The sequence below is a fragment of the Trichosurus vulpecula genome, chromosome 3 (genome assembly GCF_011100635.1).
Source record: "Trichosurus vulpecula isolate mTriVul1 chromosome 3, mTriVul1.pri, whole genome shotgun sequence".
Classification (NCBI taxonomy): domain Eukaryota; kingdom Metazoa; phylum Chordata; class Mammalia; order Diprotodontia; family Phalangeridae; genus Trichosurus; species Trichosurus vulpecula.
Genome location: NC_050575.1, coordinates 400550651 through 400574220, shown reverse-complemented (window position 1 = coordinate 400574220; position 23570 = coordinate 400550651). Strand labels below are relative to the sequence as shown.

At 44.3% G+C, this 23570-nt stretch overlaps 1 protein-coding gene across 3 annotated transcripts in view; it reads left to right on the top strand.

Moving 5' to 3' along the window:
- Positions 1–3587: 3587 nt before the first annotated feature.
- ADGRG1 (adhesion G protein-coupled receptor G1) overlaps positions 3588–23570 on the top strand; it is a 32423-nt gene continuing 12440 nt past the window's right edge. For 2 of the 3 annotated variants that reach the window (XM_036751224.1, XM_036751223.1), the window contains exons 1-4: positions 3726–3789; positions 7317–7417; positions 21171–21266; positions 22588–23016. In XM_036751224.1, coding sequence (XP_036607119.1) covers positions 21194–21266; positions 22588–23016 — 502 coding nt within the window. In that variant the 5' untranslated portion in view covers positions 3726–3789; positions 7317–7417; positions 21171–21193. Of the gene's footprint in view, positions 3790–7316; positions 7418–21170; positions 21267–22587; positions 23017–23570 lie in introns of all 3 variants that reach the window. The other variant, XM_036751225.1, reaches the window with a different exon arrangement.

Here is a 23570-nt window from a genome sequence, read left to right as displayed (position 1 = left end):
ATTATAAAGCACACCAGTTACATTCTATGTATATATTATATATGTATATATTCAATGTATTATATATGTATTTGTATGTACATACACATGAAATTTTTTGGTCCAAGTTCATGGACACCCTGAAATCTATTCACAGATCCCAGAAACCCCTAGTGTAAAGAGTTTAACTTAATCTTGGCTTGAAGACTTTCAGTATGGTAACAATGCCTTCAGTGACCCCTGAGAGATGGCTTCCCCTACATTAAATGACCCCAGATGGCTAGGACTTTTTAATTCTTATGTTTGCTTTATTTTTTTTCGTAGTTTTTCTGTCTCTTCCCCTGTCACTTTCTGCTCCTTTTCAATGGATTTACTTCTGTGACCACTTCCCCTACTGCTAATGTATGACTTACGTTTGGAGAAAGGCTTAGAAATGAGATAACTAAGCAGATAGATAGAAAGATAGCCAGCTAGATGAATGGATAGATGGACTGGTAGATAGATGGATGAATGGCTAGCTGGATACTTAGCTACATGGATGGATAGAAAGATGAATGAATGGATAGATGGATATTTAGCTAGTTGGATGGATAGCTAGATGGATGGAGAGATGAATGGTTAGAGAGAAGATCGATAGATAGAGTAAACATTTATTAAGCACTTACTATGTGCAAGATACTGGGCTAAACCCACTGGGCTAAACCCTGGGGTTACAAATACAAGCTAGTGATACAGTCCCCATCCTCAAAGAGATCATGTTCTGGTGGGACAAGACAAAACATAAAACAGAGTCAGAAAGCTGGGGATGAGGCTGGGGATGAGCACGACGAGGAGGTGGCTGGGAAGTGGAGAAGAGGCCTAGGCCATAGGAAGATAAAGCAGGAGCTCATCTATCAGAGCTGAGGAGACTCAGGGAAAGATTCCGAGTTTCCATTTGAGGGGACATGAGGGTAAGAGTAGATAACATGGTGTGGCCGTGACCAGACATGGAACTGGCATGGTTCAAACTGTAAAGTTGTCATTGACTATGAAATAAGGCACCAATTGAGACCAGAGGGATTCTTCTCAAAATACCAGGAACAGGTTCTGGTACAGGGACTCGGGGGCATCATTGTAGTTGCTCATGGGCCTTCTTGCGTCCTTGCATGCTGAGCTTCAGGCAGAGTAGGTGAGGTTGCCAGGTCCCTAGCCTTTCAATGATTGAATAGCGTCACACTCTGGCGTACGTACATTTGATGATTTCCTTTTAAGTCATTTTCATGTGCATGTTCTGCCTCCTTCCCTAGCCAGGAATCTTCCCGTGTTTGCCTTTCTTCTGCCCCCATTGCCAGGGGGCTCAGGCCAGGGCCGGGCATCCATCACAAGTGCTGTGCCAATGGGTGGAATTCTTTTGAGACCCCTGAAGTACTTGGCAGATCAGTCCTCCCTGGGGGATTTCCGCCTTTGGATTCATCCAGGCAGAGCTCAGGTCCAGGAATGTGATTTTGGCCCCAGGTAGAGACTTTCTGGTGTCTCAGTGATCTTAAAAGAAAAGACTTATCCTGATTTTTATTCTCATTTAATTGAAAAAATACCTGAAAACTGAAGTGACCCTCACTGCCAGCACTCCCTGCAGCCTCACCAGCTGAAATTGCCAGTTTTCAGCTATTTGCCTCTGGATCTCCCTCCCTTAAGCAAACCTCTGATGGGGCCTATTTTTGCTCTCTACAGCTAGAAGGCCCTTAGTAATCATCTTGTCCTTACTCCTCATTCTATAGATAAAGATGCCAAGACTAATTCAACGTCAAGCTCAGGTGGTAAGCAATGGAGCAAGAATTCGAACGCAAGCCTTGAGACTCCAAATTCTGGTGTTTGTTTTTCTAGTCCCTGGGCTACCTCCCTGACAGGGGCATTGTGGGGATCAGAAGATAGACTGAGCATGAAGGACCATAGGCTACTGAATCCAACCTCTTCATTTTACAGATGAGGAAGGGCCTTTCCTTAGGATCATAGAGCTAGGAAGCTTCAAGGGTAGGTTCTGAATTAGGGTCATCCTGACTCTCAGAGACAACCTATGTGAAAGGACCTTGAAAACTGAAGCCCCCCAAATACCAGCAAGTCTGCCCACCTTGGCTCAAGGACAGGAAGGGTCCACAGAGCTTCCTGTTGGTCACACCTGATCCAAATGCTTCTGTTCTACCTTCAAGGACCCACCCACCCACCCATCAGCATCCTTATTTCTCCTTATTCTCATCACCTGCCTCTTAGGAAGACCAAACTCAGCCTATAGTTCTCTGCCAAGGGTGGGCCTGCTTTGAGTGTTCCTACACTCCCTTTCATCTTTCTGTGCCGGGCCCTCTCCCTCCTTTTTCTCTGAACCTGGGCCCATATTCTAGGGAGCCTTCCCCTTTGGGGTAGAATGGGAAATTCCATCAGAACCCTTTGGCTCCCTTTGAGACTCCAAGCTGGACCTCTCTGAAATCAGCCCATTCCAAGGCCAGACTCCAGTGTTCACTCTGGATAGACCGAGGGAGGCTAGTGAAGGGAGAATTAAGCAGCAAAAATGTCAGAGCTGGAAGGGATCTTAGAGCCAGTTAGTTCCAATCCCTCATGATACAGAGGAGAAAATGAAGGGTCATCCAGCTATTTAGTGGCAAGACCAATACTAGTGTCCTGGGTTCCTTCCTCTGGGTCTAGAGTTCTGTCCTCATCTGCACCATACCGATTCTTCAGCCAGAGACATGGCCTTGGAGGCTCCTGACCCCAAAGCATAGCCAGTGGGCAGAGTAGGGGGCAAGTCAGTGTGGCATGACTTCTCAGATGCTCTTGTCTATGACCTATCTCCTGGTGTAAGCCAGACTTAGGAGGAAGCAGGACTTGGAGAGGGGTCCTCTTTAAGCCCCTCGTAGATGGAGTGGATCGAGCATCAGGCTCAGGCTCAAGGGCAGGGAGCCCTGTTGCCCTTGCTTGTTGGTGAATCTCTCCATTTCCCTCCCACTGCCCCCTCAGCCCTTTTCAAGCTGAAGTGAGGTCACATTGTCCAAAGGCCCAGTCAGGCCTACTTCACTCACCCCAGTCCTCCAGCAAACACTGGAGAAAGGATTAAAAAAGGTAGAGCGGAAAGTTGGGAAGGAAACAGTCCACAGAGGTACAGGGAAGGGAAGGGAGTCATGGGGGCCTGGGGTGGAATAGTCCAGCGTCCAGCCCCACCTCCCATTCCCCCTGGAGAGGAAATGACTCACATTCCTGAGACGCAGAAAGTAATCTCTTTCCCTGCCCGGAAGAAGAGGTTGGAGGGGAGGGGGTTAGGGGGGGATCCAAAGCTGTGGGAACATCAAAGGTGGACCCCTCCCCCAGGACATTCTGTTAGGTTCCAGGAAGCCCCTAAAATGTGGAGGGAAGATCTTCATTCAGGATATGAAATATCTATCCCCTGATCTCCACCTGCTTCTCTCCCCGCCCCATCTCCCCCCAACACCCCCACCCTTTGTAGTACTCACTTAACCCAACTGGCTGAGTTTTGTTCCATTGTGTCTTCTCCGTTCTTTTAGATGTATTTGCGGAAGGGCAATCCAAGGTCTAGGGCGTTGCTGTGTTCTTGATAGGGTACAGGCAGTGAGTGTGCATGTGTATGTGTGGGAAGGGTCATGTGAGGGATGGTGCTCCCCCAAGGGAAATTCTCTGGAGTCTGAGCCTGACCCTCAGGCTCCTTCTAGAGGCTCCTTCCAGCTCTGATGGAGAAGTGAATTCTACCTTCTTCTCAAGGGGAGCCGCCTGGCAACAGTTATCTGAGAAACCATGTCTATGTTGAATGGACTCATCTGGCCCCAGGTAATGGGGGTTTGGGGAGGGGGGTATAAAGGAATGAAATTCTCTATTCTATTCCGGGTGGCAGCATGGAACCCTATTAAAAGGAAAATTCCCGGAGCAACTGGTAGAAGTTACTAAGAAAGACCTGAGAATCCTTCCAACTCCAAAATTCTGCAGTCCCAAGTTTTGGATTTGGAGTAAATGGGGTGTAAGTTTGGATTGATTGTGCTGCCAACTACACCTGTGTCACCTCAGGCAAAACCTTTTGCTTCTCCATGCCTCAGTTTCCTCATCTGTAAGGTGTGGGAGTTGGACCATAATGAGGGCTTCTTAACTTTATTTAACGTTATAGACTCCTTCGGCAGCCCAGTGCATAAAATCAAACACACAGGAGTACAAAGGAAACCATTATATTGGAATATAGTTATCAACATTGTCTTTAAAAGTTCATGGACCCCATTTTAAGAACGCCTGGATTAGGTGATCTCCAAGGCCCCTGCAGCTCTGAAGTCTATAATGGGAGGCAGCATGGCACAGGGTGACTTTGGGGTCAGAGGATTTGGGTTCAAATCTTGGCTCTGCTCCTTTCTACCTGAGTGACCTTGGGCAAGTCACCAATCAATCAATCAATTAGCATTTATTAAGTACTTATTTATGAAGGCACTGTTGCCAAGCACTAAGGACACAAAAAGAGGCAAAAGACGGTCCCTGCCTTCTAGGAGCTTACAGTCTAATGGAGGAGACAACATTCAAACAAATATTTACAGAACAAACTATATACAGGATAAATAGGAAATAATTAAAAGCAACACCTCTCTGGGCCTCAGTTTCCTCGTCTGTAAAATGAGGAGTTTGGACTAGATGATCTCTTTGGTCCCTAGCTCTAAATTTGGGATCCTCTGGTATTGGGGGTGGGAAGAAGACGGGATATTAAGTCAACACTCAGTTATCTACATATTGAGTCCAATCACCTGGCAGGACCCTTCCATTCCTAAATCTATGATCATATGATCCAATAGCATCTCATTTAGTCTCTGGGCCTCAGTTTCCTCAGTCGCTAGCGCAAAGGGACAGGAATAGAGGCGATATCTGTAATTTTATTGATTTAGTGTCCTCTCCGGTGAAAAACTTTCTTGCCTAATACAGGATTGGCACGTTCTTTGTAACTCATAACATTTAAACAGTTGCCTAGAATATGGAACAGGTAAGTCCCAAAGTCATACATCCAGTATGTGCCAGTCATTTATTTTATTATGCACCTACTGTGCACCAAGTACTGTCCTAAGTGCTGGGGACACAAAGAAAGGGAAAAAAAAACATTCCATGTTCTCAGGAGCTCATAGTCTAATGAGGAAGACAACGTTCAAACAACTGTGTATGAGCAAGCTATCATTGTTAAGTCATTTTTCAGTCATGCCCAACTCTTTGTGACCCCACTTGGGGCTTTCTTTGCAAAGGTACTGGGTTGCCATTTCCTTCTCCAACTCATTTTACAGATGAGGAAACTGATACAAGCAAGGTTAAGTGACTTACCTAGGGTCACACAGCTAGTAAGTATCTGACACCAGATTTGAACTCAGGAAGATAAGTTTTCCTGATTCCAGGCCCGGTGCTCTATCTACAACAGAACCACCTAGCTACAGGCAGGATAAAATGGAGATAATCAACAGAGGGAAGGCATTAAGAGGAATTGTGTCAGAGGCAAGACTTGAACCCAGGTCTTCCTGACTTTGAATCTAGCTCTTTATCTTTCATGTCAAGATGCTACGCAACAAGGCACTTAAATGCTTGTTGATTGATTAATTAAATGATCCCTAAGGTCCCTTTTGCTCCTAAATGCTAAGATCTTATGCTTACCCATGTTATTGAATTAGCATGGCTGATTCTGAGTCCCAAGCCAATGTGCCCCCTTGCTTAGTAATGAAAAACCTAGATTCATTTTCACAGACCATTAAGCCAAGAATGATTGGGAGGGTGACCTCCTGCAGACATCAGTGACGTGATGCATTCCAAAGTTGAAGAGCAGCAAGTCTTAAACCATCTGGTACAAAGAGCCATCCAGCTCACTGTTGCCCTTCCCTGTGAAGAGGCCTGGGCACTGGGTGTACTTTTAGGATTTTTCAGTAATAGGAGGAGATGAATAAGAAAGGCCGAGACTGATCCAGGACACAGGAGATGGGGATTTCCAAATACTTGTGATGACCTTATTTGTCCTCCCCAATAACACTACTTCTCCTCCTCCATGGGAGCTCAGCCATAGGGTTATAAAGGTAGGAGAAAAGGAACCCAGAAGAGAGTGATAAGATTTCCCTGGGCACTGAATTTGTAGACAGAGAACTTGAGTCCTGATCTTCTGTTTAATACAAGTATGTGACCTTGGCCAAGTCCCTTCTCCTTGCTGAGCACTCAGTTTCCTTATTGACAAAATGAGGCTAGATGATTTCCATGTTTCTTTTATTGACATCTTATTTGAAGAAGGGGTTAGTACTTAGAATTAGTCCTTTACCATGACACTGAAGATAAATGAAAAGTAGCGTAGAGAAGTAGAAAAAAATAGTGGACTAGACATCAGGAGACTTGGTTTCCCACCTCAGCTCCAACACTTACTAGCTATGGGACGTTAGGTAAGTCAGTCTTCCCAGTTGTAAAATGGAATAGTTATTCTACCTACATCTAGGTCTCAATTAGTGCAAATAATGATTCTTCCTGAAGTGGTTGTCAATTTGCACTGCATATTTCCATTGCTCTGGAACCAATTACCACATTTACATTATAAAAATTTCTGATAATTGGAATTCAAATATGTGGGATCACTTCAGGGGATCCATTATTTGCACTGATCAGGTCCTCCCTGTACATCCTGGGGTTGCTGTGAGGACTGAACAAAATGTTTGTAAAGCAAGAGTGAGCTATTATCATCTTTGTTTTGTTTTCACATTGTCTTTATTTCTGAACATAATGCTCCCCTTCCCCAATAAGATGGCCCTGGTAACCAAGATTTAAAAAGAAAGAGGAAGAATAGCAGTTTGCTAAAACCAACCTACACTTCAAACAAGACATGTCATAGTCAACATCCACAGTCTCCTTTTCTGCAAAGAAGAAGGAGAGGTGGATTTTCTCAACTCTTTTCCACAGCCAACCTTGATCATTATACTTACACATCAAGCAAGATTTTTTTCCTATTGATTTTGAAAAGCTTTTTGTTTATTTTGTTGCAGTTGTTATGCTTATTGTTTGACTGGTTCTTCTTCACTCTTCATCAGTTCATATAAGTCTTCTCTGAATTCTTCATATTCACTGCTTCTTTTGATACAACAATATACCGTCACATGCCACAGTTTGTTTAGGCATCCCACAATCAATGGGCCTTTGCTTTGTTTCCTGTTCTTTGCAGCCACAAAATACTCTGTTATGAATAATTTGGTGTATATGAGATCTTTCTTTCTGTTTTTACCTCCTTTGGGTATATGACTGTCAGTGGGCTCTCTGAGTCAAAGAATGTACGCATCCTAGGCATTTTCTCAGCAAAATTTCAAATTGCTTTCCAGAATGGTTGGATCAATTCTTAGCTCCATCAACAGCGTATGCATGTGGATGAACATTGACTGTTTCCATCTTTTTTCACTTTTGCCATTTTGGAGGATATGAGGTAAATCTCAGAGTTATTTTGATTTTTATTCCTCTTGATATTAGTAATTTAGAAAAATTCTTGCACATAGTTTGCAATTCTTCTTTAGTAAAATGTTTGTATCCTTTGACAACTTATCTATTGGGGCATCTGGGGGAGGAAAAGGTAGAGGAACAAGGAGAGGGAAAGGGAGGGGAAGAGAGAAAGGAAGAAAGAGAGAGGAAGAGGGAGGCACAGGAGAGAGGGAGAAGGAGAGAGGAAGGGAAAGAGAGAGGGGGGAGGGACAGAGAAAGAAGGAGGGAGAGAGAAACTTAGTTCTATACATGCATATATATATATGTATATCTTGAACATGAGAACCTTATCAGAGATACATGATACTATGATACAAAGGCTTTCCCAATCAACACTTTCCTTTCTTATCCTAGCTGCACTGATTTTATTTATGCTACAACTTTTCAATTTCATGTAATCAATACTATCTACTTCATCTTTTATATCCCCTCTAACTTATAACTGTTACTGGCAACAAAAGGTACCTAATCTCTTGTTCTTTTAAGTATTTTTAATGGTGTGACTTTTTGTCCAGATCATATATCCTTTTTGACCTTGTTATAGCATAGAGTGAGCTATTACTATTAATAACTGTGGTTGGCATATTTCCTTGTCTGTAAAAATGAGAGAGTTGAAGATGTTGACTGCTAGGAGACTTTACAGGCATAAACCTCTAGGATTCCATGATGTTCAAAAGCTCTGTGGACCAGAGCATAGCTGCTGCCCATCAGAGGGGTGGATTCTAAACCCTCTGACCTAAATGGTGAAGGCAGAGAGGTGAGTGCAACATGCACGAGACACGTAGCCCCTCCTACTGCAGAGTCTTCATCATGGGACATCCAGAGAGAGACTTAACCATGAAATCATAGGTTTAGAGCTAGAGGGAAACCTAGAAGTCCTTTGGTCTGGCTCTCTCATTTTATAGATAAAGAAACTAAGACTCAAAGAGAGGTCTTATCAGGCAAGTGAAGGAACACCCTCAGTGGACCAGCCTTGGTCTGGGGTCTGGGTCGTGGTTCTTTGGTTCACCTCAGAAAGGACAATAGACTAGGCACCACAAATACCTTGAAGGCAGTGTAGGAGAAAGAACACTGAATTTGGGTCCTGAAGACCTGGTTTCACATGCTATCTCCATCACTTACACGACTTCAGGCCTCAGCTCCTACACCCACTGAATGAGGGGGATGGGCCAGATGACTTCGAAGGTACCTTTCATATCTAAAATCCTATGATCCTCTGAGAGCCTGATGCTACAAAGAAAGTCTTAGGTGGATCAACTAGGAACGTTTGGCATTTCTCATCCCGGATCTGACTCAGTCTGGGGAGCCACGCAGGAAGCCACTTAGCAGGGAAAAAGGAAGCTGTGGCCTGAGGAATTTCTCTGTCACTTTCCTTGGCTAACTGCTGGCTTCCCAAGGTAGATGTAGCACTGATTGTATTCCTCAACCACCCCTGCCCCGAGTGGGAGACACATTACTAGCCAGACACTGAGTGAAGGCTGAGTCCCAGGCCAGCTCCACGTTCTCTGCCTCCTGCCCCACTCCTCCCCCAAGCCTGAGCCCAAGCAAACAAAATGAGGGAGGCCAATCCGCTTAGAAAAGGAAGTTTTTAGTACATCTCAAGGACAGACAAACAGACATGGTTTTTATGATTGTACACTGATTAGATTTCACTTATTCAGGAAAATATTCATTGAATATCTCTCTGGGCCAAACTCTGATACGTGGGTATCCAATAGTGACTGTATTATGAAGCCACAATTTATTTAGGTAAGAAGGAAGGAAGGAAGGAAGAAGGAAGGAAGGAAGGAAGGAAGGAAGGAAGGAAGGAAGGAAGAAGGAAGGAAGGAAGGAAGGAAGGAAGGAAGGAAGGAAGAGAAGGAAGGAAAGGAAAGAAGGAAGGAAGGAAAGAAAGAAAGAAAGAAAAGAAAGAGGAAGGGAGGGAGGGACTTAATAAATGCCTACTATGCGCTAAGTACTTTACAAATACCACCTCATTTGATCCTCCAAACAACCTTGCGAGGTAAGTGCTATTATTTTTTCCATTTTACAGATGAAGAAACAGAGGCCAACAGTGGTGCTGTGACCAGGGTTACCCAGCTAGTAAGTGTCTGAGGCAGGATTTGAACTCAGGTCTTTCTGACTCCAGGTCTAGCACTCTATTTGCAATACCATCCAGCTGCCCCTATAACATGTCATTTGGTAACAATACCTCCCTGTGCGGGGTTCGTGGAGATCTGAAGGCACTATGGCCCAGACCCCCAACCCTACCAGTTGTCAGAGCCTTAGGAGTCCTAGCTCTATGATAATAATCATAATCGTCATCTTCATCATCATCATCATCATCATCATCACTGGCATGTATATAGTGCTTTAAGGCTTTAAAAACGCCATTCATATATTATTTCCTTTGATTCTCACAACAATAGCAGGCACTATCATCACCCCCATTTTACTGAAGAGGAAACTGAGGCTGAGAGGGGTTCAGTGATTTGCCCAGGGTCACACAGCTAGTAAGTGTCTGAAGCAGGATTTGAACTCAGGTCTTCCTGGCCTCAAGTCCAGCTCTCTATCCATTACCCCACCTAGACACCTTGGGGGTTCCATCAGCCCCACAAGACATTTGGTAGTGATTCCTCCAAATCATTCATGGATCCCTTCACTGACAGAAAGAGCTAATTCCCACCCCCACTCCGATCCCAGGCCTTAGATCTGATTAGCTGGATTCTGCCCAGGTGTCCAGCTCTTTGGTGGTGTTTGTGTCCAGTAGTTGCGTTGGAAGTGAAGCGCCCAGGCAGATTTCTAGCTCTGTGGGTGTAGTTTAAAAATTCCATTTCCAGCAACACTCTCCCACCCTGTTCCCTTCCCTCTTCTCACTCCTTCCCCACCACCTTTGACTCCCTTCTTGCAAGGCAGGCCACATGCCTGATCTCAGTGACTCCACCTCGGGAAGCAAACAGAGCTGCGCATAGTGAGGGGAGAGGCAGAAGGAGATACGGTCCCTGACCTCGACGGGCCCATTGTCTGAACAGGAAGGAGCCCTTGTGGGAAGCTTCAGCGGGGCCGCCTCTCAGGTCTTCCTCCTCAATCACCACTAACTTCCTCATGCAAAGTTCTGTTTGAATTGTTCCCCCATCTGCTAACCTTCAATGGCTCCCCATTGGCCAAAGGATAAAGACCAAACTCTCAGGTATGAAGCAGGTAGATAACATGCAAACAAGTATTTCCATTCTCGACAGTGTGAGGACAGGTATGCAAATGTATACAAAGCAAGCAAGCAAGATAGATAGAGGTGGAGGGTTTACTGAGGACCTACTGTGTGCTAAGCGCTAGGAATACAAATACAGCCAAAAAAGAAAGCCAATCGATCCCTGCCCTCCGGGAGCTTACGTTCCAATGTTACATTCTCACAACTCATAAAAGGAAGAAAGGTAGTCCCAGGAGTTAAGAGAAGCCTTCGATCTAATGTACGAGGCTCCTCCATGATGTAGTGGCACCCTGTACCACCAGACTTCTTTCTTACTACTTCCCCACACATAGGCTCTGGTCGCATTGATGTTCCCTAAACATACTGTCATCCCAGCCTCCATACCTTTGCTCCTGCTGTTCTCTTTTCTTTTGCTCTCCACTTACCCAAATTCTACACGGCTTTCTAGTCTTCTCTGTGAATTCTTTGCTACCCACTCCAGCCCATAACAATCATTCCCTTCCTTAGAGCACTTTCTGTACCATGCAATTCATACCTTATCCTGGTCTCTCTTAGCCTCTGTTCCCTGGGTGGGAGTCTTGTCTTTTCAATCAGTCTAGAAGCTCCCCTAGAAAAGTAAGGATGATGTCTTCTCCCTCCCACAGCACAACCCACTGCCTAGGGCAGTGATGCAGTAGTGGTCTACTTTATCAATGTTTTGGGATTGGCTAGTTTGGTTTATTAATTAGCAGCTCACCCCCAGGGGTTCATTATAGTAGAGGATGGGAGGTTATTAATTTGATGGGATAACTAAGACTCTGGAGAACTTTTCATTCTCCTTCAATTTCCTCTTGTAAATACTCTGAAGTTTGCACTAGCAATGGGAGACAGGGTGGTGAAGACCCTCTGACCAGTGACTTATTTGAGTCCAGGTAAAGTCCTTCTCTAGCTTCCATATAGAATGTAGTTGATGAGTCAGTCTTTCAGATTTGAACCTTAACTCTCCCAAATTTGGGTTAATTTATATGGTAGATCTATGGTATCTAAGCTCTGGACCCACCATTCCATTCCAGCCCTCAGAAGCTAGCCTACAAGGCCAGCAATTAATAAAGTCAGGAACTTGGGGGGGGAGCTTTGAGAGTAGTGTGAGGTTGATACACCATTTACCAATGGGAGGATGGCCCCTTAGCTTTGAATTTTGGGTTACCAGGAAAAGAGCTGCTATCAATATTTTCGTACATATCTATCCTTTTCTTCTTTCTTCGACTGAGTAAAGAAATTAGATACACATTTATAATACCTGCTACCAGGGAGGCTGAGGTTGGCGGATTTCTTGAGCTCAGGAGTTCTGAGCTGCAGTAGGGTTAAGTTGATCTGTTGTCTGTAATTAGTCTGACACCAATATGGTGAGCCTCTGGAAGCAGGGAAGCATGGAGGCTGTCTATGGAGGGGTAAACTGGCCCAGGTTGGAAACAGAGCAAGTCAAAGCTTCCATGATGATCAGCATTACTATTGAGCCCATGAGTAGGCTACATAGGAAGAGGGAGAGAGAAGGAAGAGAGGAGAGAGAGAAAGGAGAGAAGAGAGAGAGAAGCGGAATTTGAGGACTGGTTGACCTCTATGGCAAGTCAAAGACAAAGTCTGAGCTTTTGTTCAGAAAAATTCAGATCAACTTCTATGTTGGGCTAACTTACACCTGGAAACATAGCCTATGTTTTCTAATTGAAGTTTAGATGCTTCTGGACTCTCCCTTCCATTATTTTCTGATCGCCTAGGTGAAGGGCACTTTACTTAAGTGCTGTGGGGGAGGCGAGTGTGGAAGAATCAGGATGGCTAGAGAGGCAGAAGTGTGGTGCGGGCTTGGAGTTTGAAGACCTGAGTTGTTTTATTTTATTTAATCTTGGCTCAGACCCTTATTAGCTTAGAGACCTTAGGCACATCACTTTTTTCCAGGTCTCATTTTCCCATCTGTAAAATCAGTGGTTTGGACTAGGTCAGGGGTCCTCTAACCCTAAGGACTCTGTGGATATATTTCAAGAAGTCCATGAGCCTGGAATTTGCAGCATTTTGATGACATTTTCAATAGAATTGGTTTCCATTGCAATCCTATGGATTTTACATTAAGCATTAAAAGCATTGTTCTAAGAAGGGATGTCCACTTTTCCCCAGACTGTCAAAGGGGCTGTGATACCAAGAGGTTAAGAACCCCTGGACTACAGCCATCCTGGAAAGCAATTTGTAACTGTGCTCAAAAGTGACCAAACTGTGTATTCCCTATGACCCAGGGTGGGTGGCCACCACCCAGAAGAAACCAAAGAAAGAAGGATCAATATGTACAAAAATAGTTAGAGTATTTCTTTTCCTGGTAACCCCAAATTAGAAACTAAGGGGCCATCCTCCCACTGGGAAATGGCTAAACTCATTATGATACATGAATGTAATGGAATGTTATAGTGCCATGAGAAATGATGAGGTAGACAATTTCAGAGGAAACTGGGAAAACTTCTCTGAACCAATGCAGAGGAATGGGACAGAACCAAGGCAATAATTTATACAATGATGATAACCTGACAGAGAAAAAGAACCATACAAGGCTTTAGAACTCCCACCACTGAAATGATAAACCGCAAGTCCAAAACAATGAAGATGAAACATTCCACTCATCTCCTGGCAGAGAGAAAGATGATGAACCCAAGATGCAGAAAGAGACATAAACGTTTAGACATGGCTAATGTAGGAATCTGTTTTGCCAGGCTCTAGCTATGCATTGAGGGATTTGGGTTTTTTTTTCCTGTTTCTTTTTTTTTAACTTGTTAATGGGTAGAGAAGGGTAATAAAAGGAAAACATTTTTTAAAAGACCTGTTACTTAAAATCAATAAATAATAAACTAGTTAATATTTAATAAGTACTTAAATAATAGATAATAATTTTAGATTTTTAATAAATTTTCATTTTAATAAGCATTTAATGTTTAATAAATATTTAATACATTATTTAAAAATCAAACTCCCTTTCGTAAATTTTTTTTAAAAGACACCCAGATTAGATGATCTCAGAGGTCTTTTCCACCTCTCACATCATGCAATTCTGTTGTGTGAATAAGACAGGGGCCTCTGACCCTAAGGAACTCACACACTACTTAAGCCTTTCAAAAGTTGGAGGAAGTGAAGAGATGAACTATGAATGTGGACCTGATTTCAGCACCGAGGGGAACTGCAGGCTGCTATTGTGGGACATATACACTAGATCTGGGGAAGGCAGTTCCCAAAGAGCTCAGAGGAAGGATGGATAGGATACCTTGGACCAATCTTTTCCAAGAAAGTCATTCCCAGGAGCAATGGTTGGTTTGATATAATGAAATTCTGAATGTGTAAAGAGAAAGAATTCCAATGAAAAAGAAAACAGGAAATTGTCTAAATCAAGGGTCCTTCATGTTTTCTGTGTCATGGACCCCTTTGGTGGTCATTCTGGTGAAGCTTTGTCAGAATAAGTTTCAGAATGCAAATATGTAAGATTATAAAGGAAATCAATTAAACTGAATAATTATTAAAATAAAAACAAGTTGAGAAACTTGAGGCTAGATAAAACTAATGTGAGTGCACAGGGAATCCAAAAAGCTTGTAGAAGATTTAAGCAAGTACAGAAAATAAAGAAAAAATAATGATACGATCTTCTAAGAATAGTGTTAGAGCTCAGAATAAGCTAAAAATATCAAAGAAAGCTAAGGACATAAAAGTGGGGTATTTTTAGCTTAATTGGGGGATGGTTGTTGTCCTTCATTTTCAAAGAGGACCAAAGTGACATCACTATGCTAGAGTCAAGTTTCAGTGTGCCCGACTGTCTGATCAGAACAACATGAGCTCGGCATGTTCCTACCACAGGTCAGACACAAATAATCCATGTGGATATTTGGGGTGGATTCTCTAAATTCGCGCATCTCACATTTCTTTTGAGCTACTTTAATTCTGCTTTACTCATAGAGCACACAGCACCTTCTCTGATCAGATCAAAGAAGCTTGTGTGGGTGAATGGGATGGTAATAAACGGATGACAGGAAGAAGGCAGAACTACTCAATTCTTCCTTTGTCTCTATTTTCTCTGACAAAGAGAATAATCTTTGAACTTGAAAGGATGGTGCAAAAATGAATAATGGGAAGCTGAAACCCAAGATTACATAGAGAGATAGTACCTACCTGCCCTTAGTGAACTCAGAGCCAGATGAATTCTATTCTTTATCTATTTTTTTCTCCCCAATTAACAGGCATTTATTCTCTCTCCCTCCCATCTCCTCCCCTACAAAAAGGGGGGAGGCAAAAGAAAAAAAATTTTGAACCAAATATGTATAGTTAAGGAAAACAAATTCCCACATTAGCCATGTAAACATGTATGTCTTGCTCTTCATCTGGAGTCCGTTGGCTCTCCACCAGGAGGTGGGCAGCAACCTTGATCACTGGTCCTCTGGAATCACAGTTGGTCATCGTGCTGATCAGAAGTCATAAGACTGTCAAAATTTGTTTGTCTTTATACTGTTGTCATTGTACAAATAATTCTCCTGTTTCTCCTCACTTCCTTCTGCATCAATTCATATAAGTCTTCTCAGATTCTCTGGAACTCTCCCTTCCATCATTTCTTAGGGCACAATGGCTGTTTTAGAGTCTATAGGCTTAATGTAAGGTAAAGTGTCCTGATCTTTAGAACTATCCAGAAGTAGAATGAGCTGTTCTCAGGGAGTAGTAGGCTCCTCCTTACTTTTTCAGGTAAAGACTGGTTGACTACTTGTCATGTGTGTTGCACAGGGGACTCTTATCTAGATATGGTTCGAACTGCATGGACTCTGAGGTCACTTCCATCTCTTCAGTTCTGTCAGCCCTACCCAGACTACCAAGAAACCCAGTCTTGATCTGGAGTCAGGTCTTTGTCTCCATAACAGGAAAATTGCTTTCATGAATAGGAGCATGACCCTTCTAGTGGTTTCTTTCCTTCTCTTAGAACAGGGGAACTTGGTTTGGGGTCCACAGACTGCTTGTGGATAGATTTCATAAAGTCCATAAAACAGGATAGAAAAAAGATTGCATCTTTATTGTCACTGACTTCTCACTGAAATTTAAGATTTCCTTCAATTATGAATGTAGGCAACAAATATTACTCTAAGAAGGGATCCATAAGCTTCACCAGACTATTAAAAGGGTCCAAGACACAAGATAAAGTGAATTCTGTTTTCAAACATTGTTCAGTTGTGTCTGGCCCTTTGTGACCCTATTTGGAGTTTTCTTGGCAGAGACACTGGAGTGGTTTGTCATTTCCTTCTCTAGCTCATTTTATAGATAAGGAAATTGAGGCAAACAGGGTGAAGTGACTTGTCCAGGGTCATACAGCTAGGAAGTGTTTGAGGACAGATTTGAACTGAGGAAGATGTCTTCCTGATTCTAAGCCCAGTGTTCTATCACCCTGCTGATGTCATTGGTTCTATTTCAAAATGAAGGACAAACAACAGCAATCCACTGTACCCTCTCTGTGCCACGCATTGGGCTCTGTAAAAGAAAGGATGATTGAAGGTGGAGAATAGAGAGAAGAGACAACAGAGGGCAGAATGCCAGGAACTCAGAGTCCCCAGAGAAGTTCTCCTGCCAGCCCAGGAAGGTGTTGTCAAAACCACAGCTACCACTGACTTTGTTACAGAAACATCACCTGCAAACCCTTGCATGTTCTCCAAATCCAAGGAGCACAAGCCTTTTGCCTAGTTCTACCCTTTCATTTTACAGATGAGGAAACTGAGGCCAAAGGAGAGAAAGTCAGTCCTCCAGAGTCTTAGAGTTAGTAAGCAAGACAAAGCCAGGACCAGATCTCCCATTTCCTGATTCCCAGTACATTGCCATTTCCAAGAAATCACACACTGCTTTCATTAGGAACAGGAAGCTATGTGGTCCAGCAGACTGAGTGTTAGGCTTAAAGCTAGGAAGGACCTGAGTTTGAATCTTTGCTCACATACTTATTAGCTGTGTGGCCCTGGGCAAATCACTTAACCTTGCTTTGCTTCTGTTTTCTCATCTTTAAAATGGGCATGCAAGTAAGCACTGACTTCACAGTGTTGTGAGGTTACAAGATAATGTATGGAAAGCATTTTGCAACTTTTAGAAAAGAATATAATTGCTATCTATTATTCAGAATCTATCCAACCCTGGGGAGAGCAGAGAAGCACAAAGAAATCCACCCAGGAACTATCACCCCCAGGCTGAGGCTGGTTAGCTATCTCTCCTTGCTCCTAAGAGAATTGGCTCTGGAACCTTACAGGAGGTCAGCCAAACCTCAGTGTATCCCAGCTTTTATGTGCTGGCTGCAGGCATCTCTCCATGGAGGGAGGACCTGTTCTGGTCCTCTAGGCTCTTGGCAATGGGAACTGCCCTTCTACTCCCACAGCTCAGCTGTCCTGGCTTCTTCAGGGAGATAGCATCAAGGATGTGACCAATTGTAGTGATTGCCCGGTACTTTGGGCTGGGCTCCTACCCAGGAAGTCAGCTGATGGGGAAGGTCCTCAGGCAGCTGGTACTAAAATAGTCCTGAAGCCTTATACACATGTAATCAGCTCATAATTCTACCCAACTGTTATCAGCCAGCCAAAGTGGTCTAGGGTCACTGCCTTCCCCACACCCCTCCGACTGCCCTTTTGTCACTTAGAGAATATGTTAGGAACATCGGAGAGGGAATTCCCAGAAGGATAGAATTGGAGAGCAGGAAGAGACCCACTTAGTATAATATTTGACACGTAGTCATCACTTGAAAGCAATGCTTTTTTATTCATTCATTCGCTTCAGTGGTGATCTGGAGTAACCAATACACTAAAGGAATTCTCCCTGATTGTCATGTCTGACAAGTGGTCTGCTTAGAGAGCTCCAAAGAGGGGGAAATGACCACCCCTCAAAGCCGTTGCTAGAAATTTGGGACAGCTCCAATCGCTAGGAAGGTGTTCCTGATATCAAATCCAAACTTATCTTTTTGTAGCTCCCCTCCCCGCAGCTGTTACTTCTGCCCAATGGTACCAAATGGAACATATCTAGTTGCTCCTCCAAATACTCGAAGCCCCTCTCATGCCCACCCCTTTCCAGTCTTCTTATGCTTTGCATCCTCTCAAATGTTCCGAGATTCAACAACACCAGCATCCTTGCTGTTTCTTGCACAAGAAACTCCATATCCTGAACCTGGGCATTTTCTAGGGTTGTCCCCCATGCCTGAAATGCTTTCCCTCCACATCTCCTCCTGGCTTAAAGTCCCAGCACAAATCCCACCTTCTACGGGAAGCCTCACCCAATCCTTCTTCATTCCAGTGCCTTCCCTCTGTTGATCAGTTCCTATTTATCCTACATATCTTGCTTGTTTTCAATGTTTGCATGCTGTCTCTCCCATTGGATTAAGCTCCTTGAGCTCAGGGACTGCCTTTCGCCTTTCTTTGTATAGCTAATCCATCCCCGGTCCTCCTGATCTGTATCTGGCCACTGGACCCAGATGGCTCTGGAGGAGAAAGTGAGGCTGGTGACCTTGCACCGTCCTCCCTCACTCAAATCCAAGTCAACTGCAAATCATGTCCTTATTGTCTGATGTCATGGTCCTCTTAGAGAATGAAGGACAAACACAACAATGTAACAAGCCTTCCCTGAGTCTTCTCTTCAGGCTAACCATCCCCAGTTCCTTCAACCCAGTCTTCCATCATGGGCTCAAGGTCCTTCATTGTTCAGATTACCCCTCTCCAGACACTATCTGGTTTATCCAGGATGCCCAGAACTAAGCACAATTCTGGAGAGTGAGATTGGACTATACACGATCTCAGAAGTGCCCACTGAGATACTATGACTCTGTATAGCACTTGGTGGCATATTATCTCATTGCTTTTGTCTTATTATTTGGATATGAACCTTATCTCCTCACTCATGCCTTGCCTAACACAAAAGGAGAGCTCAGTAAATACTTAATGAGCCAAATTACCTCCTCAGCCAGTCACCAGAATTGCTGAGTGGCCCACTCTATGACTGAGTGAACCGTGACTGGACATAGGACTTTGGGCTCAGCTCTGTTTTCATTTACCATTTTGGAATTGGGTAAAAACATTCTGAAAACTCTGCTTTACTTCTCCCAACCCCCACCCCATCTAGAACAGGAAGGGAAACCAGGAGGAGGATGGTCAGTTGAAGAGTTGGAGGGTATAAAAGAGGAAAGAAACATAATTCCCATTCATTTGACTATCCCAGACTACATGCTTTCCATGCAGGAGATGATGCCCAATTTTATACTATTTTAAAGTTTGGATTCTTCTGGTTCCATTCTCCAATGCCTTTTAGATCCTTAAGTGGGGGGCAGAAAGAGCAGTAGACTGAGCTTAGACTGACTAAACCCTAGGTGTTGATCCTGGCTCTTCAGTTAACAGGCAATGTGATGCTGGCTAAGACCCTTTCCTCATCTGGGGCCCTCAGTTTTGCTATCTGTAAGATGGGAAGGTTGAACCAGGTGGTGATAGTTTATATGTGTTAAAGCTCACAAAGAACCCTGGATGGAGGCATTGTGTGCCGTTGTTTTATAGATGAAGAAATTGAAATTCATGGAGGTTGTGACCAGCCTCTTATCAGTAGTAATTATCCATGGTAGGATTCAAACTCAGGACTTCCTTGCTCCAAATATGCAGTTTCCACTGAACCAAGTTGCTTTTCAGGTGTTCCACAAGTCCTTCTCCGTTCTGACATCCTTTATTCTAAGGTCCCTCCATCTCTGACATCCTCTGTTCTAAGGTTCCTCCATCTCTGACATACTCTGTTCTAAGGTCCTTGCCAGCTCTGACATTCCCTGATCTAAGATCCCTTCCAACTCTGACATTCTTTGTTCTAGGTGCTCACCTCCCCAGCTGTGATATCGTGTATTCTAAGGTCTCTTCCAGCTTTGACCTTATATGTGCTGAGGTCCCTTCTGTCACTTTGTGAGTCCAAGTCTAAATGGAAAGAAGTCACCCTTTGAATAGTGAGATGGTGGTTTTCCCTTTTCCTGGTGCCTTCCAGGCATGGTAGACAGCCAATGCAAAGACATGACCAAGAGAGATGGAATAATGTTTATGAAGACCATGGTGTGGGGGAAGTTGAGCAATAAAGTTAAAAAGGCAGGTTGGGGAAAGCCATAGAAAGCTCTATATGGCTGGGGTAGGTTAGGGTTAAGGTTAGGGGTGGGAGGGGCCTCTTACCCAAGTTGAGCAGGGAGTGCTTCCCAGATGTGGCACATGGCTTGCACAGATTCCTGAAGGTGGGATTTACCATTCAGGAAACAGTCTTCCATTTTCGATAGAGTAGAAAGTGATTAAAAGGAAGGATATCAAATGACACTGGACAGGTGGGTTGAAAACCCTTTATGTTATACTGGAAAGAGCAGTGGCAGTTGACTCAATGGGTCTGGGTTCAAATTCCAGCTGGGATATTTCTGGGCTTGAGCAAAGTCCACTAATCTCTTTAGGTCTCGGTTTCCTTCTTTACTAATTGAAGGCGCCAGGGGACAAGATTCCTAAGGTGTCTTCCATCTCTAGAGCCCCCCAGATCCTTACTAAGGGCCCCAGTACAAACAATTCCCTGAGATAATCTGACCATTTAAAGAAGGGTGGCGCCCTAGCCACAGCCCAAGTAATAGGCATGAAACAAGTTAGGTGACATTTCTACCTGAAGAGAAGGAAATTAATGAGCCATGGCTCCCCCTTGTGGCAGAAGGTGGAAGAGCCGTCCAGGTGCTGTCTGCCCTCATCTGGGTACCAACCTTGGGACCTCGCTGCTGTTTCTCCTTTATTTTCCTCTAGCCCTGGTGGTTTCTGGGCTTTGCTGCTGTCATTAGCCCTAAGTCACCTCTGCGATTGGGAACATATGAAATGGCTTCTGGTGGTTGGGAAGGCAGTGAGGTATAGTGGACTAGGGCATTGGAAAGGAATTCAGGTGACCCTCAGTCTTAGGATCAGAGGGCACCACAGGTACCGTCCAATATAGCCCTCTCATTATACTGATGAAGGAATGGGTCCAACTTGAGGAAATAATTCATCCATCCGAGGTCAGTGAATGGCAGAGCCACTCCAAATGCACCATACTGGCACCAACTTTCTGAACAAGACTTAGCTGCCTCATCTGTGAAATGGGGGGATTGGATTTGATGATCTTTAAGGCCTTCTCCTGCTCCAGGATTTTGTGGCTTCTTTTGACAGCTCAGGCACAATCCTCAGACTTGATGTTTTAAAAAACTTCTACAGCCTTGCACTCAGTTCATTGCCATGCACTCCCTGATTTACATATGTCAGCCCTCTTTTGGTCCTCACAACGACCCTGTGAAGTATGTGCTATGATTATCCCCATTTTATAGATGAAAGAACTGAGGCCACTAGAGATTGAGTGACTTGCCCAGGGTCACCCACTAGGACGTTTATGAGGTGGGACTACAACAAAGGTCTTCCTGACTCCACGGCCTTAGAAAGGAAAAAACTAAAATACCAGGTTGAATGTTGATGCTGATCTTGACTTTTTTCAGGTGGTGACCTCCCTAGGACACTGATGAAGACAATGGCAGGCCAGGCATTTCCTCGAGCAGTGGTTTTCTACACGACTCTGTTCTTCCTCTTCCAAGGTGTTGTGTCCTTCTTCCCTGAGTATCCCCTCCCCAGATGGACCCTCCCTGAGTGCATTGTCCAGAATCTACTTCTTTCCATTTGTCTTGGCATCTCTATCCAGCACAAAAAAAATATGGCACAGGGGGAAGCCTTCCAGATTAGAGTTAGTCAGCAGTGCTGGCTCTGCCATTGATTCCCAGTGTGACCTTAGTAGGATTAACTCCTCTCTCTGGACCTCGATTTCCCCATCTGTAAAATGAGGGCGCTGGAAGAGGTGGTCTCTATGGTCCTTCTGGCTCTCTTACCTTCTCAACGGGTGGGGGAGGGGCAGAGGGAGGGACATAATTTGGAGCTCAGAAATGTTTTCATGAATATTTAAAATAAATGAATGAATGAACAAATGAATAAATAAAATGAAATGAGAGGATATGATTCCATGACTTCTGAAGTTCCTTCCAGCTCCAGACCCTATGGGCTTCCCTTTCCCTTGGGCCTCACCACCCTGACTTCCTAAGCCTCCCCCTCCCAACTTCCACTATTCCATGACCTCTGTTGAGTAGATATGACAGTCAACCTCATAGACTTCTTAGAGCCCTAAGGGACCTTAGAGTTCCTGGCAATGAGACCCCTAGAGCTAGAAAGGGCTTCGGGGCCATCAAGCCCAACCCCCTCATTTTATGAAAGAGGAAACTGAGTCCCAGAGAGGTTAAGTATTTGCCCAAAGTCACAAAGGTAGCAAGTGTCAGAGAGGGGATGTGAACACAAGCCATCTTGACTCCAAGGCTGGCGATCTAGTCACAGTACTGTGGTCCCTCCATAGTAGATGCTCAATAAATACTTGCTGGATTTGCCTTATCTAATGCTTTCTCCTCTTTCTTCTCCTTTCTACATTTTGCAGATCAGGAAACTGAGGCCCAGAAAAATTTATACAGGGCCCTACACAGTTTGGAAAAATCTTTACATAAGGGTATTATAGGAAGATGACAAGCCTGGTGCTCTAAGTTCCCTTAGGGAGCTAAAAAGTCTGTGAGATTGACTATCATACCTACTCAACAGAGATTATGGAATAGTGGGGTTTGGGAGGGGAAGGCTTAGGAAGTCAGGATGGTAAGGCCCAAAAGAAAGGGAGGTCCATAGGATTCAGAGGTCATGGAGTCAAATACTCTCATTTCATTTTATTCATTTGTTCATTCATTCATTTGTTCATTCGTTTAAGATGTAGGGCCTGGATCTCACATTGCCTTCCTGGGTGGGAATTAGGAAACCCTAGGTAGCTTGTCCCTCAGCCACAAACATGCTGAACTTCATGATATATTGACTTCTCCTTCTGTGCCACAGGGATACAGGGCAGTAACCACAAAGACGAGTTCAGTTTCTGTGGAGAAAGGAATCAGACCCATTCGAGCAGACTGAACTACATTCAAGGCCATTCCCACCACATTGTCATCGAGAATACGGAAGAGGTCCTAACAATCAAGGCCCCATTTCCTGCCAAAGAATCTCGTCAGTCCTGGTCCTTTCCTGCTCCCCTGGGGCCATATCGTTTCTGCCTCTACTGGCTTCCAAATGCCAAGAAGCTCCAATTCATTTATGGCAAGACTTCTTATGAGCTGAGTGACCAAGCCCACAAATTCCTGTGCTTCAGCCGTCTCGAGGCGGCAGACCCAGTGCAGGGGCCTTTACTGCAGAACCCTTCCTACAGCTCCTGGAGACAACCACAGAACACCAGCATTCCTAATAGCCTTCGATATACCTTCCATTTCCACGGTAATGATGGGAGGGGGGCACAGATCTGGAGGGAGCTAGGGCTGGGTGGGTTTTCATTCTCGACCCTCCTCCACCCTTTGAGTTTTTCTGCTTTCTGTTCCCAATCCTGCATCTCAGCAGGATGGCAGGTCTAACCTATCTTGGGCTGAGTACTGGGGAGGTGTACAAAGCTCCATGCTTTGTGTTGGGGGGTGGTACAAAGACAGATGACACAAGGTCCTCCCCTCAAGGAAACTCTAATCAAATGGAGAAGAAGGGGGAGGGCATTTACACAAATGAGGACGGTGTTTACACAAATAACTACCTTATGAGGACAGGGAAGGCAACCGAAAAGAAGTGCTCAAGTGCTGTGGGAAACCTGAGAACGGAGAGGTCACCTTAAACCAGGGGATCAGAGAAGGTTTCACTGAGAAGGTGACCCTGAATTGGGCCTCCTTGGGCCCAAAAGGAAACTAGATTACAATTTGATCCATTAGATTGTGAGCTCCCTGAGGACAGGGACAGTCTTTTGCCTCTTTGTATGCCCAGGGTTTAGCAAAGTGCCTGGCACTTAG